General features: G+C 53.4%; 1 protein-coding gene across 1 annotated transcript in view; it reads left to right on the forward strand.

The window, feature by feature from the left end:
- Positions 1–19,111, forward strand: part of LOC122374149 — a gene marked incomplete at its 5' end in the record, with an annotated part of 126,480 nt that overhangs the window by 62,688 nt on the left and 44,681 nt on the right. The window contains one exon of the mRNA XM_043352735.1: positions 1,157–1,288. Within this exon, the coding sequence (XP_043208670.1) occupies positions 1,157–1,288 (132 nt within the window). The remainder of the gene's footprint in view (positions 1–1,156; positions 1,289–19,111) is intronic.

The raw sequence follows: 19,111 nt of genomic DNA on the forward strand, positions 1-19,111 counted from the left end.
CCTTGAGCGGTCCGCGGGCGCCGCGTCCTCCCTCCTTTACGCCCGGCTCAATTCAGGCCAGTTTTCGGCATCCAGCGGCCCTGCCACCCGGCGCCCTTACTGCAACGGGCCATAGAGGCCACCCGCCACCGCCCCTGCCCAGAAACTGACCCTTCTGAATCATACTGCAATGAGCTGCAATTGTGCCGCGATCAAGTTATCTTTTAATTGTGATCGAATTACGGCCCATCTGGAGGAGGACATGTGAAGGACTGTCCTGCAGAGTCCCCCCCCCTCCCCGCCCTCCCTGTCCCTGTCTCCCGCGGCGTCTCCCCACCCTGTCGCGCCGCGATGGGACGCCGCCTCCGCCGCCTCCACCGCCGCCGCCGCCGCCGGCAACACTTGTGCAATAATGGTGGGCCGCCGGCCGCCAGGTTATTGTTCGCCAATATCGGGCGGTCAGGGGCGGCTCGAGACCCGGCAACGGCGGCGGCGGCGGCGGCGGCGGTAGGGGAGCCGAACCGCCCGCCGGCCCGCCGCGCCGGTCCGCCCGGCCGGCCGGCTCCGTGGGAGAGACGGAGCGCCGGCAGAATTCTAAGTGGCCTCAGGTCACGGGACGCCTTTGACGCGCACCGGTGTTTAGAGGGGGCCGCCAAGGGGTCGTTCGGGGCCAGGTGGTCGGCTACCGAACCCCAAACTGTCCGCCTAGCACGCCGCAGTTGGCGCGTCGCGAGCGTCGCATGTGTCGCGCGACCGGCGTCCCGCGCCGTCATCGTCGTTTCTGAGCCGGCTTTGTCGTGGCGACGCGTCTCGGCCTTGGCAGTGCCGGGCGGCTTTTATTTCTTGTGCTTGTTTATTACCATTAGTGAGCTTCGTCGCCTTGCCGGGCTGCGGCGGCCGCCGCCTCTGCCGCCCTGCCGCCCGCCACCCGCCGCCCTCCGCCGCCCGCCGCCGCCGCCGCCGCCGCCGCCAGGGGGACGCAGCTGCTTGAAACGCTGCAACAGGGGCGTCCCGGTCGTGCAACTTGCATGCAATACGGCGGGCGAGGGTCGGCCGGCCGGCGAGTTGTGTGGCGGGAGCCGGGAGAGCGCGCCGCGTCCCGAGCTGTGTGTGTCGCGCCGCGCCGTGCCTGCGGGTCGTCCGAACCGAATCCTGAGTCGCGTCCTCGCCCCGGCAGGTCGCCTCGGGAGAGCGCGAGGAGCGTGTCGACGGCAAGCAGCCCGTCCAGTGTAACATCTGCAGCAGGAAGTTCAAAAATCTACCGGCGCTGAACGGTCACATGCGACTGCATGGAGGCTATCTGAAAAAGGTGAGTGCTTCAGAGGCTGGGTTCACCATACGGGAAACGGGACACCCAACTGGGATAGATCAAAATTTAGAGGGAAGGGAGAGGACGTTTGGTTTGTGTTTGAGTCCACCGGTAGGCACCCCACCGCGGTCCGGCCGTTGGGACGGGCGGCGCCCCTCCGGCGCCCGCTGTCCGCCGACACCCCGTCGGCGGCGACTGAGATCGTCGGAGGCGACGACTGCTCTCCGTCGACGTCGGCGCAGCATCTCGGGTGCCCATGGGCAGATCAGATGCGCGGACAGACGCTGGTGGAGGCGCCGGGTTTTCAGTCGAGCCGCCGCCCGTCCTGCCCCGTCCGGCCCGCGCGCGGCCGGCGCGGCGGCGGCGGCGGCGGCGGTTCTCTTTGTTTGGAGACGCCGGCTTCGAAACGGGAGGGGAAGGCGGATGGATACAAGGGAGGGAAGGGTTGGAGGGAAGGTGCTGATACTGTGGGACGTGCTTGAGTTTGCTTCGGTAATTTTGTTACATGCTCAAGTGACGGAGATTCAGCAAAGACAGGCATGCAAGGCGGAAATAATTTTGTTATTTGCGAAGCATTCAGGCAATTCAGTCAGTTGATCAAATTAGGACGCGCAATGTGTCACGTCTGCAACAAAATTGGCAGCCCGCTCTGCTCCTGGCAGAGCAGCTCCAGGGAGGGCAAGGCGAGATAGGAGCGAGGCGCATCAGGCGGTCGAATGGGATCAGTATTTATCGGGTTAGTGATTAAGCGGAATTAATGCTGCAGATGCGCCAAGGCCTCACGGCTTGCATCTATGTCTAATATTTCGTAAAACAGACAGCTCCGTAGCTTCTGAATCTGAAACAACAAGTGACGACAAAATTGAAATGAGAAGGAGCCAGATCCCAGGGCGGGATATAAAACTTAACGAAATGATAGAGTGAGGGGACTTTGAGGGATCAAACAAAATGCAGGATTTCGGCTCAATGAGCCTGCATTACAGGCTGTTACTGTTTATATCAAGACTCTCCACATGTCTTTTGAAGACCCCACTGAAACGTTGTCCTGCTGCATTGACTGATAAATAACCCAACTTAGCGAAGCCCAGCGCAGTGACCGTTTTCTGGGTGTGCCAAATTTCCCACAATTTTTCAGGCAACAGCCATCAGCGAGCCAGGCTGCCGTTGGCTGATTAAAGATTTTATGGATTTCGTAATGCAGCTTCTGCAACATGAGCGCCATTTTCCCTCTCCGATGTCGTCAGTTCCCCCTCTCCGTTCCAATTAGCTTGACAAGGGTGGTGAGGGAAGAGAAGGGGAGATGAAATGTCTGCTGCTTGCAGTTGATGACTGGGAGCGTGGATTAAGGGACAGAAGGAGAGAACTTGCTGATGAAAGATGTAAAAGGATGAAATGAAACGTTGCAAGTTGGCAGGAAAATTGGGTTCCCATTTTTAAGATGCTTTACTGGTGTACGAGTAAAAGCCGTGCACTCTCGTTCAAAATGATAAATATTAGAGGCAACGATCAGAGTAAAGCTAAATTGCATATTTTGCTGAATTGAACTAATAATTATCATGAAGTAACTTTATACTAGAAAACATAATCCCAGTGCGTATCTACTTTTACAGCAAAAAGTGCCTGTAGTGAACGCTAAGAGGCCAAAGCAGTGCATTTTCGTCGTTACAACTTACATAAACGTTATTCACACTTTTGTACGCTTAACTTACGAAAAAGCTCACGTTGTTTTGAAGAGTTATTGGAAATTTTGATGAAGTGGTTTTCTAAATACTTATATAGTATAGTTGAAACGCGTCTTTTCCAAAAATGGAAGCTTCTTATTGAACGGAAAATGTATTGGGTAGCAATAAGTTCAAGGCTCTCGATTGCTATTTGCCTGGGGCACAACGAGCTCATTCCGTGCAGATTGTTTTCAAATCTGGATTCGTAAATTACAGCTGGAATTCTTGCCTGGAGTTAATGCTGCATAATAACACGTCATGCTTACACTAAGTGCTCCTAATCCCATGACTTGGCCAAAACATTTTACCGCACAAACAATACACCCGCGCTCATAACTCGCAAAAGGTCATGCATGACGGGCCTCACCATCTTAGACTATGAGCGATGATCTTCGAATGGCAACTAATGACTGGTTATGGCTGCCTGCCATTCTCAAGATCATCCATCGTTTGTGCGTGAACCATTTTTGGGTATCGGCGGTCTACCCTGCGCGTCCCGTCGTTACCGCGAGCGGTCAGTTGATGACAGCACCCCCGGCCATGATCGGGACGCGCGCATCATTCGGCAGGGTTTGGGGCGTTGGTGCATGCTCATTTGAATCGTTGCCAGGCGCCCAAGTGCCGCTCGTCAGTGCTGTAATGTTCCGCAGTCACGTCACAGTGGTAGTTCCGACCGGCAAGAACACCGCCCGACTTTGGCGACAGATAAAACTGTGGGAGGGTAAAATGGGAATGGGAAAGTAAGGAGTCATCCTATTTCGCATGTTTATAAAGTTTGTGACAGTTATGATTTTGTCTGCATTGGTTAGCCTGATCCTGATGCGTGTATGATTCCCCACAGTTCACGAAATCCACTGAAATTCCTAATTCTTAGTTTTTTTTTTATTTTATAGCGTTTACAAAGGCAAATCCTATGAAATGTGCTAATAAGGGCGATGAAATCTTTTCTGTGCGGTACATATTTTGAACTTCAGGCAAAAATAAAAATATTGGTAACTGTAAGAGCGGCATGCTAATGTATTATTTTATTCAACATACGATCCGATTATTAAGCGTAATATGCAATATTTCCATGCAATATTTCCATTGATGAGCAAATTCCACTTGCTGCAATATTCTCCCGCTCTATTTCCGCGTCGCGTCCCCGTCTGACGGGGACGCCCCCGAAGGTCTTTGTTAGCCGGAGGGTCTGCGGGCCGTCTCGGCGGCGGCAGCGACGCTGACGAGTGACAGTTTTAGAGGGTGCTGGTGCTGCCGTGCGCGCCTCAACGACCTTTTCAGTCGCAGAAATGACCTCGACCCGTCGGCGCCAATCAGACCTGAAGATTGCCTGATGAGACCGCCGCCGGCGCCGTCGTCGTCGTGGCAGTGGCAGTTGCACCCAGAGCGGTCAAGTCGTCGTTGAATGTCGATGGCGGCAAAGCGACACTGCCATGACAGTGGCACTGTAGCACAGTTTCTGTATCTGCATGGGGACAAAAGTTATGGAAATACTAAATACTACTAGTAGCAGACAATCATTGTAGATATGGGACCACCTTCGGGTGGACCACGATTTCGAAAGAGGAGACAGGATCATTACCATTTCGACGAAATATGAGTTTGCTTACTGAGTTTGTTTTAGATTCTAATCGTCGACCAGAGTCAAGAAGGCAACAGAATAAAATAAAATTTGAAAAGAGCCCTGGGAAGGAGTCACGCGTTTTCCAAGCAGCAAGATCAAACACGTGCGGTGTTCTGTCTGACATTATAGCTGTCTCAGGTGAAAGCAATGAACTATTGGAGGAGGAAAATCAGCTCTGATTTCTCCGAATGTCACGGCTTAGGGAGTCAGATAAAGCGGTCGAGTCACCAAACCGTGCTCAACTTATCTAAGCCTTGGGAACTTTTCTGGCGTCGGCAGTGACCGCTGACGTCAATATCTTATAGGGCGCACCGACCAGGCGTTGACTAGCAAAGGGCATCTCATTGGTCCCTCGAGCAGTCCTTCGGTCCTGGTCCGGCCGACTGTGGCTGTGTGTCGTCTGTACGGCTATCTCAGAGTCAAATCGGGTCGCTCTCTATCAGAGTAATGACCGTTATCTCACAGTATATAACAGGCTGTCCAATTAGGCGGGCCCCAGGATCAATGCGCCGCCTGTGCCCATTCCCGTTCGTCATTTTCTTGACGTCACTAGTAGTTAGATTCGCTAACCTAATTGCAAGATATAAATTCTCCGAAGAAGTAAGGGTAACCTTGGTATGTCCGATTCAAAAGAAAAACGATTTGCTACTGTTACTGGGTATCTTTAAATCAGTGAAATTCCGTCATATTCAGCACTGTCGCTTGACTCAGCAGATAACACGTCGTTGTTGAAGTGCGCTGGGGTGGGGTGGGGGGTGGGGGGTGGGTGGGGGGGGGGCGTCTCTACCGATGTCCAGTAGCTGACTGAGTTAGGACGAAATGTTTGGACGAACTTTCACCCTTTTTAGATGACGGACCCAAAGCTGAAAATCTTTCTTGATGATAAAAAAAGTAATTCACCTCTAAGTGATGTGTCTCCGCGTGTTTATCTAGCGTAACCTCAGTTCATTACTTCGTTGCAATCTCGCATAACATTCAAATCGATATTCCGTTACGCAAGTTTCTCATGCGTAACTCGACCTCTTTCGGTCCAGCAGTTTCCATTGTCATCGAGATTTTGTAAACGTGTCCACTGACAGCAGATGATCACCAATTAGTGGCTTCAACTCTGCGGCGAAATTGTCGAACCTGCCACGCAGGTCTGCCACAAATCCTGGTATAAGGGTCGATTGGAGACAGTTGACAGTCATATCTGGGGATAAATTGGCCAGAGGCTTGTGATAGCGCCGCGGCTGGGTAAAAATGTGGTTTTCCGAACGAATCAATCGTTTGGTGCTTGGAAAAGAAGGACTCTTTGGTGTGTTTTGAGGTTTCGTCGTTAAATGCTAAAACCTCGTGGCCATTTGGCCAATGGTCATGTAAGAGTGAATGATTTCCATTCGAGTCATGACGTTGATGGTTCAATGTGACATGGCTGTTTTGTTTGCTGTTGTTATTTTGGAAGAACAACATTTATTGATGTCGACCGTAATGCATCGGTGTTCAGGTATCGACACGAATGCAAACCAAGAAGGTCATGGCTTTAAATTCAAATCATTGAAATCGATTTTCTTTAACCCGCGCCGTGCTGGTGGCCTGAACTTTCCGCCGAGTGCTGGGGGGGGGGGGGGGGCGTTTTCACGCCCCCCCCGTCTAACTCGGCTCCTGGGCCACGTATCGACACGCGGTAAGCGGCAATCGAAAGAGCGTCAAAAATAAGGACGAAAACACTTCGGCCATTTTTTGGGTCAGGTCAAAGGTCAGGTCACCAGAGGTCACCAAAGGTAAAATGTTGACTATTTCAACATTTTGGAAACTGCCAACGGCTATCTCGGGAACCGATAGAGCTACAGCGCCGCGGAAAAGCGCATTCGATAGCCCGTTTACAGACCTTTCTGAGTAATGTTCTCAGATTTGACCTCAGGTCAACGGTTTAGCCTCCAGAGGGCAAAAACTCCAAAAATAGCCGTTTTTACGAAAAACGTTTTTTCGTCAATAACTTTTGACTCATAAGCGCCATGACATTATTTTTGCCAGCATCGTGTTCCTCTCGTCGAGACGCGTCGAATGAACTATTTGTTGACCTTGAAAGGTCATTTTGAAAATTTGACCTCAGGTCAAGGTCATGACCTGACCGAAAAGGGTCATGTTGCATATCAGTCGATCCGTATCGTCGAGCTGAACACATCTGACGTGTTTTCACCGCTCTAGCACGTCTCTATCAAAAGTTTAGCCAAAAAACTGCTGGCGACCGTTCATGACCTGAGATGACCTCAGGGGCACACAGAGGGGTCACAGGTGCATTTTTCCTATTCAGTGTGTCATGTTTACCTATGAACCGATGTTTGAGAGCGTTTTGAACGATATTCGTCCAAAAGAGGCGCATTTCAATTTTCTCCCGTTGACTTATAATGGAGAGGTCGCAAAATTGACCTGACCTTAGGTCACAGATATCAAAAATCCGAGATATACATTTTATACATACTATTACTCATATCAATCGCTAAAAGTTTCAAAGTGATCGTTCAGTCGGTGTAGCTATAGCGAGCCTTTGAACTTTTTCTGAGGTAAGGTCACTTGACGTGACCTGGTGACCTGACCTTGAACGGCCTAGGTCTGAAATTTTCACAACATGTGCGGAAATGATGTAGAAACACGTGTACCAAAAACGGCGGCGCTGCGCGCCGCCGTTTTTGAGATATTCGCGAAAAACCTGAGGGGGGGGGGCGTAAAAACGCCCCCCCCCCCAGCACGGCGCGGGTTAACAGCGTGCGAACATTAACGATATGATACGCCCCGATGGGAATTCGGTGTACTTTTTGATAGGATTAAAACAAGCTTTAAAAATCATGCGCAAAATATAAGCAAAGAGTGAACATGCGCAGTAGCGGCGGAACGCCTTCAATTAAGGGGGGGGGGGCACTGCCGATGCTTGGTCCCATTCCTTCCATGCAACGCCCATAGGGCTAATGTTAGAATGCCACAATAAAAGGGGGCACGGTGCCCCGGTGCCCTCCCCGTTCCGCCGCCTATGAACATGCGTCCGCACTGCTGGTAGTACTTTTTAAAGGATCCTTTTCTTTTTTACTTCATCGAAAATTCATGTTTTAATTGCAAAGTCCCTTGTTGCATGAGCGAGTGAGATCTCTCAGTAATCTGACCTCTTTATCAGTGCAGCTTTGGCTCAGCTGCTTGGAATAATGAACAGGTGCACGTTTCTAGCGAGTGCTTAGCACAATCGACGCCGGCTCCTAGACACCGAGCACGTTTTGCCTAGACAATGAGCACATAATGAGAGCGTCATGCCTCCATGCATTGATAGCGTTTGTTCGCGGATTATGTCATGATTGCAGAGCGCTCCAGTGTCCCGCTAGACTATTGATGACAAAGCCAATTTAATTTGGTAATGTGGGTAACTGATCAGTTGATCACGTGTGCATTCAATCCATCAATGCATTTAGGGTCTCCATAGATGCAATAAGAATAATGAAAGTTATGATCGGACACTGTTGTGCATTTACAGTTTTCACACTGATCAGTCTCCCTTATACTCCCACATCAAACAATCGGGCACTCTGTATGAACCATGGCCTACTCTTGGGGCAGGGCAGGGGGCTACACTGGACTCACGTGCATTCACAGAACACACATGTATCCTGCACACTGGACTATGCGTTGTGCAAGGCACGCGGCTCGTATGTAAATAATCTGCGAGGGCGCCTCCGCCCTGGCACGCGCTGCTGGCCAGGAGCAGGACCCCTGCACCGAGATCTATCGGGCCACTCCATCAGAGCGCCCGCCGCCCTGCAGCCTCGGCTGACCACCGAGCACATGGAATGAGCGCGGAACTCACAATCCTCCCACCAGTTTGTGCGCTGTGATGTGTTTTGTGAAGACGTGCGCTTGGTGGCAGAATAACCTTTCTGGTTAGTGTCATCCACGCGTCTTCTTCACGCCACCGTTGCGCTTGCTTCACGTGACGTCTTGTGCTGCGTCACGCACGCCCCTGACCGTGACGCTGGTGCGTGACGACACAGGCGGAAGTGACCCCGTCTCGGCTGGCCTTGACCTGCCTCGCCGTCGGGTGGCGCGTGTTCGACCTCCTGACCTGTAGCTGATCTCGTGACTCGTAGATCAGCGACCACATTAGGAATCGCGGCGCCCTCAGGTGCACGCGTGGCGCCCTTAGGTGGACGCCCGGTGGACGACCGGCGCCATTGGGCGGAAGTCCGGCCGCCAGGGTTGCGGGGCGCCCCTTTGTTGTGTTGTGTACACGATGGCGGCACGGTCGGCGCAGTGGTCGGCCTCATCAGTTCGATACCTCGTCGCCGGCCGGCCGACGGCCCGCGGCGACCGTCGGACGGTCACCTCGTCAGTATTGATTCGGCCGCTCACTATGTGGGTCAGAAGCGTTTTTACTACGCGACCCCGCGCCGGTAGCGCCGCGAAAAACGCGCGTCCGCTCCATTAGAGAGGCGCTGGCGCGGCGCGCGCCGAAAAACGTCGCTCGCGCGCGCGCGCTCTGTTCCGGTACTTTGTCCGTCCGGCGCGCCGTTTTTGCCGCACCAAGGTCGCGCGCTTTTTGTGACGCGTTACGCGGCAGTGCGGTAACATTGCGGGTTGAGCGGGACTCTGGTGCGCCGGCGTGGGTCGAGCAGGAAGGGGAAGTGGGCCAGAAGCGGAAGGAGGTCACAGAGAGGCGCTGTAGGTCACGAGGGTTTCGGACGGCACTTGAGGGGGAGGAAGGGAGGTGAGAGAGCGGAAAGGGAATGCGAAAGAGAGAAGAGGCGAGAAGAGGGAGAGAGACAGAGAGAGAGAGGGAGGAAGAGATAGAGACAGAGAGAGGGAGAGAGAGAGAGAGAGAGAGAGAGAGAGAGAGAGAGAGAGAGAGAGAGAGAGAGAGAGGAAAGAAAAAAGAGGGGAGAAACTGGAAGGGAATGAAATACACTTGCTACATTTGCAATGTGGGAAGGAATGGACAGGATGAAAAAATAAAGGAGAGATGAAGGCCAGAACGAATTGTAAGAAGAAGATAAATAGAGGTGCAAGAATGCTGAGTGCAGGGCTAAGGTCAGCTGATGGAAATGGTTTCGAAGAAGATGATGAAAGAAGGTTGAAATATTGAAGAGACCTTGGGAGGCCGATAAAGGAGTGGCACAGGATGCTATTACCGGTGGCAGGACGGTAATATTAGCCATTACCGGCCTCCCACCGAGACGCTTTGACTGACGGCAACTGCTGTGATCAGCCGTCACCTCCACCAGTGACTGTGACTGCCGTGAATTGTTGTCGCTTCTTCGGCGGCTGCTGTTAACTGTTGTCGCTACGCCAGCGGCTGCTGCAGCTGCCGCTCCTTCCCCAGCGGCTGCTGTAGCTGCTGTCTCTTCCGCCGGCTGCTGCTGTGAGCTGCCGTCCCTCGGGTTCTTCTTGACAGCTGCTGTAAGTTGTTGTCTTCTCTGTCACGGGGTGCTGTGAGCTGCCGTTACTCCCCCAGAAGCGGCTGTGGCCTTTGAGTTGCCGCCGCTTCCTCCGCAGTCGGCTGCTGTAGCTGTCACCGCGCTTCCGCCGGCGGCTGTCGACCGGTTGCGCTCTGCCAGGCCGACACCCCCGCGCGGCCCCTCGTCCGGCACCTGTCGACACTTTCTCCCTGTCAGGGGGCGGTCCGCGGCCCGCCGACCTACAGCGGGGTTCCGGCGACGCGCCCGACAATCCGGCCCGCCACGGCAGCTTAATCCCCTCCCACCCCGGCGACTTTCTCGTGGTCGTTTGCCACATCACCCACCGGTCCTGCCCGGCGACCGGAAACCCCCTCTGTCGACTTGCGTCTGTTCGAGGTGACGAGGAAGAGCCTGGAGATGGTGACTGGGGATGATGTTCGATCACACAGGACAAGGACCTCTATCGTCAGACTTGTGGCTATGTTACGAAGTTGCAGAGGCATTTTCTTACCGGTGCTCAGACTTTTGCGGTCGGACCTGCTTCTGCTCGGATCGATGTAAGTTTGTTGACGAGTTCTTGTTTTCGGTGCCCGTACCATCCTTGGGCCGCTTGGTGCTGCCAGCCGGTATGGGCTCCATTTTGTTTGGCCCACTCCTCTGAGAGTAGCGGGCAGCGCAAGGTCAAGCCGTCGGCTTTGTTCTCTTTGTAGTAGGCGGCCAAAGAGCGGAGCCGCGCCGCGGAGCCGTCGCGCCGATTCGCTATGCGGTCCGATAGAGCTCCGGCTCAGGGGTCCCTCACTGTGCGTGCTGCATGGTAGCCATGGCGACGAACTTCGCGACAAGGTGGCGTATGACCTGGCCTCGGGTAAGAAATCATCAGATCCAGCAGCGCGAATTCGAGCTGACAGCCACAGCGAACACGATTCGTACCTGATCTGTCGTAAATCCTCAATTTGCTATTTGAATTATGTGTCTTTTGTCAGCATGGAATGTTCGTTTTTACCTTTCGGCTTTCCAGATTAATATTTCAGTATAATGCAACTGTTGAGTCTGCTTCTGAATACATGTCTGATTCTTTTCCTAGAAAATATTTGGCTACCATGCACGCGGGGATTGGATAAAAACCGTTGTGTAGCGCCATTTGAAGCGGTCGGTCCGGCACGTCCTATGGAAACGGGCCGCCTCGCTGCACCATTATGTCTCCCTCAGAGACGTAAGAGGCGACCCTCAACACTGATCCGCATCTATTAGGCGGAACGGGATGTCTAATGCGGTAATTTTTCATTCTCTAATGCATCGCTCGCCTATGGGTCGCAAAGTCCGGATTGGTCGGGCCCCATTGGCGGCGCTCGTTGGAGGCCATGCTGCGGTCCATCGGACGTGGTCGGAGAGCCGTAATTCTGCCGCCGCTCTCCCATCTCCGACCTGAATCAGTCCCGGTCCGCCAGGCGCGCCCGGCCTCGCTCGCCTATGGCGCGCCGGCTGCGCTGAATTAAGATGAAGTGCAGTCTTATCTTAACGGGCCATCTGATCGGTTTTCGGGCCTGCCAGTCGCCGCAACATCCATTTCTTGGGGACCGATAATCCAGGTCTGAAAGGACTCCATCGATGTGTATTCGGTGGTGTCTTGTTTATGCATCAACGTTAGGGTAAATTCACTAGCCCATGTACAGAGCTTTTAAATTAACCTTTCTCTTCCATTTTCATTTCAGAAGTTACATTGCAGAAAACTAAAAAGCATGTATGTAAGGAAAAAGTCAGCCGATTTCTCAGCTACTTCAACGAACACGGCCCCAGTAATTCCCCCATCCTATTACTTAAAGTGGTAGGTAGTTTTCCCCGAAATTCCCCTTCCATGAGTGCTTCTGATCTGCGGGAACTCACCGTTCCACGGAATCCTATTGTACCAGGTCTGGACAGTAGCAGCACGCAAAGACTTATATCGCGCAAATCCTTGCACGGTTCTGCTGTGCGTGTTTCAGCAATATTTTCATGTCCATTTCCTCCTTGTGAACGGTGAGCGATGGAAATCGGTAGTCGGGTCTCCCCAGCGTTTTTAGCAGAATATCTAGCTGTGCCTTTCTTGCTCAGATGTGTGATATATCGTCCCCAGAAGACCCTGATGAGGCCCTGATGAGCGAGTCTTTTTTTTCGTCCGCTACCTCATGTTAACAGTCATAGAACATGTTAACAACCGACAGCAAGGACGGTTTCTCTGGTGTTGGACTCCCGACACGACGACATATCATCGTCTGTCTCCGCCCACCCATTGTATGGCTCCTGCATCCGGCTTAGAGTACCCCTTGTCTCCCCCAGTGCATGCATCATCTCTCCAGCGACATGGCTGCGAAGGTCTGTTCATCGATGCGTTCTACTTCTTTCGACGATCGAGACCGCTGCGACGTTTTGGTAGAAAGATCGGCAGCAATGACATCTCCAACTGCAATGTTTTGCTCGCGAACACCATTCGGCGACGCCCAGCTGCCTTGCAGAGGTGCCACCTGTCAGACAATGTTTTTTTTTTCTGACACCTTCCGCACCATCTCTCACAAGCCGTCCCTTCAAACCATCACAGGGCGAGTGCAAACTCCGCCACCACCCGTTGCTCTGCCCTGCCACCGCCTGACGCTCTCCTCCGCCTGGGGGGTGGCGTGACTGGTAGCTTTGCGAGCCACAATCGGTCATTTGGTTTCCTCTACTGCGACAGCTGGGCCGGCGGTGGCTGCATGGTGGGAGCCACCTGCGCTCCACGTGTACACTCGGGGGCAGATTGATGTTCTACAACTCTTTATCCACCGGGTTCCTATGGCTCAGCATTGGCAGCAGCCGCCTGGTACCGGTAGACTGTGCCGCTTCACTTACTTGTCAAGCGGCACAGCCTACCCACACCGTATGCCACCGGTCTGGGTCGGTGGCTGGAAGGCGATGTGGGCCGCCTGTGACGTCAGCGCAGCGGTGAGGGCCGAGCCCGGAGGCATGGCTCGGGTCGGCGCGGCGCGGCGGCTGGCGAGGGCTGGGGAGTGAGGTGGGGTGGGAGCACGGACCATCGCGCGGCTGAGCGAGTGTAGTTAACTTTCGCGTCTCAAGGCGCCAATTATTCTACCTAACAATTGTGCTAAAGCACTAGTTAAAATGTCCTATCCCCAAGACAGCGCCCATCATCATACTTGCCGTGCACATTACGACACACTTAAGCGTGGCAATGGGACAGCCTTGGGACAGCCGATAGAATTTATATCATACGTGCATCGAGTTGCAGAGCTACATTGTTTTTAACAGATAAGTATTAAGGCCTTGATTGAGCTCATTGGTGTCTATTATTTCGCACAGCAATCGTCCTCCAGAGACGTGGGAACTAGGATTTTTGGATAGCGCGGCGTCCCAACTTTAAGCAACTCTTACTGTTCCTCTAATGTGTGGTCGCAGCCACCAATAGCAAACCGTTCCATCTAGGAACAAATAAGTCGCGCACCTGGGTCCTGGAACGGTTCGAACCGGGTTTCTCCAACCGGTCACCCTACAACGCTAGCGTGTATCCACTGAGCTGCCGAAACCAGCGACCACCCGCCGCGGTCAAACGCGATCAAATGTCACAATACTGTCATTGACGGTCAGCGGGTGAATGTCATTTTGTTTTGTGCAGACGAGGACCATTCTCGGTAGCTCAGTGGAGGAACGCTCGTGTCGTGAATTGGCCGGTGGGAGAAGCCCGGTTCAAACCCCCCTGAGAGGCCGACTTTTTGGCTCCTAGTTGGAACGGTTTGCTATTGGGGGCTGTGACCACATATTAGAGCAACAGTAATAATCGCTTTAAATTGGGGCGTTGGCTGCGGCACTACTCATAACCCCCAGTTCCCACGTCTCTGGACGATTGCCGTGCGAAACAATAGACACCAATCTGCTCAATCAAGGCCTTAATACTAATATGTTATACAAAATATAGCTCCGCACCTCGATGCACGAGTGACATAAGTTCTATCGGCTGTCCCATTGCCACGTTAAGTGTGTCGTAATGTGCATTGCAAGTATGATGATAGGCGCGTCTTGGGGATAGGACATTTTAACAACTGCTTTAGCACAATCGTTAGGTAGAATAATTGGCGCCTTGAGACGCGAAAGTTAACTACACTCGCTCAGCCGCGCGATGTCCGTGCTCCCACCCCACCTCACTCCCCAGCCCTCGCCAGCCGCCGCGCCGCGCCGACCCGAGCCATGCCTCCGGGCTCGGCCCTCACCGCTGCGCTGACGTCACAGGCGGCCCACATCACCTTCCAGCCACCGACCCAGACCGGTGTCATACGGTTGGGTAGGCTGTGCCGCTTGACAAGTAAGTGAAGCGGCACAGTCTACCGGTACCAGGCGGCTGCTGCGAATGCTGAGCCATAGGAACCCGGTGGATAAAGAGTTGTAGAACATCAATCTGCCCCCGAGTGTACCAGTGGTGTGGCAGGGCGGTGGGGGGTCGTGGATGGTACGTGGATCAACTGTGAATGGTTTGTGGATGATCCTCCTCTTCCCTGTATATGATAAGCTGTGCCGTGGCATGCAACTTTGCTGGATAAAACGTAAGCTAAGACAAATAAAATGCAGTACTGCACTGTGCGATGTTCTGAAGTATGGTTAAGTGTTCCTCCTCGCTGGAATCAAACAATGAAACACCACCCACACTACACATCCCCAATTATCTATCCTCTAATCCACGGGTGATATATGCCTGCACGCCCGATTTCGCCCGACCTTCGCACGGTCCTTGAGAGCACTCCCGGTTCCTTGACCGTGCCACTGTCGCCTCTCTCTCTCTCTCTCTCTCTCTCTCTCTCTCTCTCTCTCTCTCTCTCTCTCTCTCTCTCTCTCTCTCTCCCTCCGGAGCTCTTTGTCCTCCACTCTGCCCTGCGGCTGACACGCACGTGCGGCACCGGTGACGTACTTGGCACGGAAAGTGAACTTCCCCATTCTCCGACCGTGAGGAAACCAAGCGTGAGGCGATGACAACGGATCCACCGCCAGCACCGTGTGCGTGCCAAATCGTCACCCAATTTGCCGGGTGGTTAAATTAAACGCTACCGCGCATTAGGGCATGACTGGGTAACATTCCATTTCACGCTGGCCTGTGCATGTGAGGCACGAGCATCGTTCGGCGGCTGAACGGACTCACGACTGCCGGTGCTTCCAGCGCAGCAGCGCCGTGACGACACCCTAATTTGAGGCGGGATGGGCTGCCGGCTGGCACGGAAACGGAGCCTCATCGGCCTGTTGCCACGAGTGGGTCTCACACAGCGCTGTCAGATCGCGCTGGACAATCGCGGTATCCAGTGTTGGGTGGGTACATACGTCAGCAGCCGGGTGCAGGCGGCGGCGGCGGTGACGCTGGTAGCAGCCGAGGTAGCCACGTGCCCGTTATCATGCCATCTCCAGGCGGTCGGCACGAGGCGCGCCGAGCTGAGCCCCTGAGCTGAGCTGAGCCGCGCGGAGCCGATTGACCGGCCGCCTGTCCGCCTTCCTGTCTGACAGCCCGTCCAGCTGTCAAAACTGGCCGCAGATGTATGTGCTGTCGCCGAGGTGGCTGTGGTTGCTGCCACAGCCCACACAAACTTACCGGGAAGATCGGACCGAGTCGATTTTAGTTATCACGTGCCTGCATCAGATGGCATGACGCCTTCTGTCCTACATTTCATAGTTTTACCTTCGTTATGTTTTTAACACATGGCCAGGCATGATGACTTACCGTCCTGGTAATGCTCGCTGGCAACCACAATCGATTGGTCAAGTGAATGTAAGAAATAAATATTCCGTTGCATATAAGGCGAGCCATTCGAATTTTTAAGGCGCCGCGTGTCCGACAATCTTGTTTCTGGTGGCATTTTTGGTGCCTTTACACGCTTACCGAGTTACGCTGCGCGTTTGCAGCCGGCATTTGCGGCACTGCAGGATCAGCAATCAGGTTTGGGCTCTCCTGGACAGGACCGGTAGGTATATATGCTACACCTGTTGGTCGGGCAGCCACCGGACCGATTTCCTTCTGCGCAACCAGGCCGCCGCGCCGGTCGAGTGCAAGGTCGATGAACTTCAGTACCCACGGTGTCACAGTCTCTGGAGTTTGTTTGATTGAACCATGCGTGCGTTTTCATCGGGGCTATTTTCTTTGAACGGTTGAAATTTTTGTGAAGATCTGAATACAGTAGCCGATTCACCTGATTCTGACAAGTTTACCCACTCAGCGGTGGATTTATTTTACAGCTGTAGATTCCTCGACGCGATTTGCCTGTATGGCCAGCCTCGCCATAAAGGATTACGTGGCCAATTCGCAGTCGTTGATGGAATTTTCCCATTTTTGTGACGGCGCATCGTGATAATCACTTAGTCGGCACAGTATTCCATTTTCTAGTAAGGATGTCAGGATTTAGGACAAATGCTTTATGCAGCGGAAAACTTGGCTTCGTAATATAAGCGGTATCATGGGTATTGTGGCCGTCTTTTTTACACAGCAAACTTGGCCGTTTCCCAGTCGACGTATTTTGAAGTCTCACATAGTGATCTGGCCATGGATTCAAAGGCATTTCTTATCCTGCAAAAGGGCTTCCATTTGTATACGAAGTAACCTTGAGCTGGAGCAACTTTTCTCACAAAGTTCAGATTTCCTAGATCTGTTCTGGTGATTCTGTCCTAACGCAGAGGCTGTTTGGTCAACAAGTGACGTCATTAAACCCAACAAAGTGACATCATTAGTCCGTGTCGGAGCTTCTGATCGGGAACCCAGACGGAGCCGAGTGGTCACCAGTCTGCCGCAATGGCGACAGGGGATGTATCGCTGTAATGGAGGGGCCGCGGCGGCTCTGACGCCTCTGGAACAACCTTGGCGCGCCTGAGACAATCACAGCGCATCGCTTAGCCTGAAGATTTAGCGGCGTCTATTGTCGCTATTTGTCTCAAGATCTCTGAGGTAAAAGGAAAATCGTTGACTGGTTGAAAATGAACATGACCGAGCTGAAAGAAAGAATTTAGTATCCGTAAGCTTCCACTTTCAATTTTAAAGGATATTGTAATAACGTTGAATTTCATTTATTAGGCGCAAGGAAATGTTAAAATTAATGAGTGTTCGATATTTTTGTGTAAACATGCCTTATCCATAACATATTTATACCATGGTTTGCTTGAGCTCTGTCCGGTCTGAGCTGCTGTGGCACGATCTGGCTCGCTTAGGATCGTCAGGGTGTCCGATTTGTGGTCGCTCTAGGTCGTCATAGGTTCGGTCTGGGTCGCTGTAGGTCCGTTATAACGGTCGTGACAGGTCGGTTGGGCCCTGTCGAGCGATCTGACTCTCTCTCCGGGTCGGCTGGGGCCCGTCGGGCGCGGTCGGGGTCGCAGTTCCGCTCTGCGGCCCAAGTATCCGGTGCACTGAGCGCGACGTCTGATCCTATCTCGGCCCGCTGTCCGCTCTCCGGAAACAACGCTATGCGGCGCGAATGCCTCGCCAGCCACATCCGTGACATGGAGCTGAGTGCGCCGTATTGAGCAACGAACAACGAGCGGGCCGGCAAACGCTGCGTCGAACTGTGCGGTGATGGCAAACGGGGCGATGTGACATTGTGTGTCACTTCGGCAGCGGTCGGCTTCCGCGGGTGGGGCGCTAACGCATCCGGGCGCACCTGCTGCCTATACGAACTCTAAAAATGAGAATTTTATGGTTTCCACCGATGACAGAATTATGTATGTATGTATATAGACCGAATAAGGCCAGAACACGGGGCGGCGATATATTTGGGTATCCATTTGGCTCGACCAGCGCTGATAACCTTGTTCTGACCTTGAGATTCCTAATCGCGGAATGTCCCTGAGTTATTCGATCACGTGCACTGCTGCAATTCGGAGGATGTTGGCCGCTACGGGGCGCGACTGGTGGTCCTTCCTGACCCGCCTCCTGCAGAGTCCCTGTCCGGCGCCAGAAGCCCGGTCTGTCGTCGCGTCGTGTCCCCCTGTCGTCGCGTCGCCGCCGTCGCCGTCCAGTCGTCTTCCTCTGTCGATTCCCTGGCGCCGTCCTGAACGAAGGTCGCCTGTGGTGAAGCCAGTGTGACTATTGCCAACCGGAAGGTGTGGTAAAACGCCTCGATGTTGGTGCAATGTGGATGCCACATGAGTGCTGGTTGGGTGCCCGTTGGCTGTTCAACGGGTGCATGCAAGTGTATCGGTCGTCGCAGTACCATCTTCATTGCTAGAACCATAGTGCAGTTGTCCATCCATGCCCTTAGCCACTAGCGTTGGCCGCACACGCGCCGCCACAAACGTGAGTACCCAGCCGAGCGGAGCAACAGTGGCCGTTTGGGCTCGTTTATAGATGTGCCGGCCCGTCGCTGCCCCGTTTCGGATGGGTAATGGCTTCGTGTCACGAATGTCCGTCTTCCGGTACTGTAGGGTGCCGCAGAAGGTGGTTGTTGACGGAGGCCTAGTGTAACGACGAGTGACCGGGTCAGTCTAGTACCGGAACTGCGACAGGTTCGCTGTGTCTCTGTTACGGGCCATGATTTGACATAAAGTGGCTGTTATGAGCCAAAGTGCCAGACAGTGTTGGAACCGGGAACAATAACTCTGTCTACACAGAACTAGCGCGGACGGTATGAACCCGAACCATTGAAACAATGCAGCTCATTATCTATCGAAACCAGTTTCCAGAAGCCCTGGCATTCAGCTGAAGTTTTAATCGCGAACTTGTCTATAGTTTCATAATCATCTATCGAACTGAAATCTAAAAATCGATTGCTACCTTCAATCTGTGGCCCCATTCACACGGTCCGCCTCACGCACAATGCATGCAAGCTGTGCACGCAACCTGTGCACTGATATATTCCTATCTCTCTCACACACGCATACAGCTTCTTTTCCCTCAACGCGTGGGAACGTTCCGGGATAGGTAAAATTAATCCAACCCGCGACCTCGGCTACCTGAAAACAATCATCGCCGCAGGCACGTGTGCCGGGGAACAAAGCGCGATATTACTTCACTAAACTCGGACAGTTTGGGTCGGAACTTGCGGCGGGCGGCAGTGGGCCGCGACTTGGCAGGCGC

This window comes from Amphibalanus amphitrite, unplaced genomic scaffold (assembly GCF_019059575.1).
Source record: "Amphibalanus amphitrite isolate SeventyFive unplaced genomic scaffold, NRLGWU_Aamphi_draft 001612F_arrow, whole genome shotgun sequence".
NCBI classification, from domain to species: Eukaryota; Metazoa; Arthropoda; class Thecostraca; order Balanomorpha; family Balanidae; genus Amphibalanus; species Amphibalanus amphitrite.